General features: G+C 39.8%; 1 protein-coding gene across 1 annotated transcript; it reads left to right on the top strand.

The window, feature by feature from the left end:
• Window positions 1-581: 581 nt before the first annotated feature.
• On the top strand, window positions 582-1283 carry SARC_16282 (hypothetical protein; the record flags this gene model as incomplete). The annotated part of the gene is made up of 1 exon (XM_014289607.1): window positions 582-1283. A coding segment is annotated over exon 1 (314 nt), but the record flags the coding sequence as incomplete, so codon positions are not given.
• Between the last annotated feature and the right edge of the window lie 80 nt (window positions 1284-1363).

Below are 1363 nucleotides of genomic sequence, written 5' to 3' on the forward strand. Positions count from 1 at the left end.
ATATATATAGATAGATATATAAATGTAAATATATATGGGTGGGATCTAACTTACTGACTGATACAGCCACCTCATGATTTTCGGGTCGGTATTCTGATGCGATGTCAGCCTTCGAAAGACCTTCAGTCACAGATTCAACTGAATGCTCCTCAGTCATCTTGTCGCTATCCTCTATTTATACCGATATGTACGTGTAGACGGTATCCTACACTTATTTGTCCGTGAAGAAGTTAAGGTTTGTTTCCAGACGTTTCTATAAATACCCCTTTCTATATATCAAATTTTAAAATAACATTTTCAAAAAAATGCCCAGTTCGTGGTGACCCCTCGGCCCTCGCCCTCGGTGACTGTGCTTTATATTTATTTTATAGTTTCTATTGAAATTTGAAGGCTATGCTTTTTTTTATAAAACAAAAAACTAAAAAATAATAATATTTGTTTGTTGTAAACCTCCAAATACATATCTTCGAAAAGCGCGCGGAATGCCTTTGTTTACGCATAATTATGACGCTTTTCGACTGCCGGCATTTGTTAATGAGATATTTGTCGCTCGCTTCGACACCACAAATACATATTTACTTCAGAAATATATAACATACATATCATATATGCATCTATCATGGCATAGCCTCCTATTTAGAACCAGAAAACTATGCGTCTATATAATACATATTTATAACGATTGCAATCAAAGTGATAGTTGCAGCATATCGAGAGCACTCAGCAGTTGTTGTGCGACGGGATTCTGTATTTGTATTACAAGGTTCGTTATTACCATATTCACATTCATAAGAATGAGCGCGTTGGATAGGTGACATGCCGTGTCTTCATATTCGCAATACGTCTAACTAGTAAATACACACTCACTACCGAAGAACCGGGCGTCTCACTCACCACCGAAGGCCCGGGCATCTGTGCATAGACATCGACACGCTTCTTGTTCTAGCGGTTCACGTTGGCATAGCAACCATGTCTACTCGTACGCGAGCTAGGAGCACCAATGTAGCGCCAGACACTATACCGAGCACTAACACAAACACTATGGATGATACACGAACATCAGCCAAGTTGCACAGCAACGGTGTGAATGCTGGGGCAACGGCTTCTGCTGAGGAAAGTACACACAAGCAGTTTAAACTGAAGCATCAGAGCTTGTCGATCAACGTGGACTTCGACCAGAAGTTATTGTGGGGAACTACTGAGTTGATCTGCGGAGTGTTGGATGGAAACATCGATAAATTCAGGATAAACAGTCGGCAATGCAGACTCCACCGTGTGACGGTACGTGATATGATATGATGGGGTATGATATGAAGTATATATATATATATATATATATATATAACACACACACACACACACA

This window comes from Sphaeroforma arctica (genome assembly GCF_001186125.1).
Source record: "Sphaeroforma arctica JP610 unplaced genomic scaffold supercont1.7744, whole genome shotgun sequence".
Taxonomy (NCBI): Eukaryota; class Ichthyosporea; order Ichthyophonida; genus Sphaeroforma; species Sphaeroforma arctica.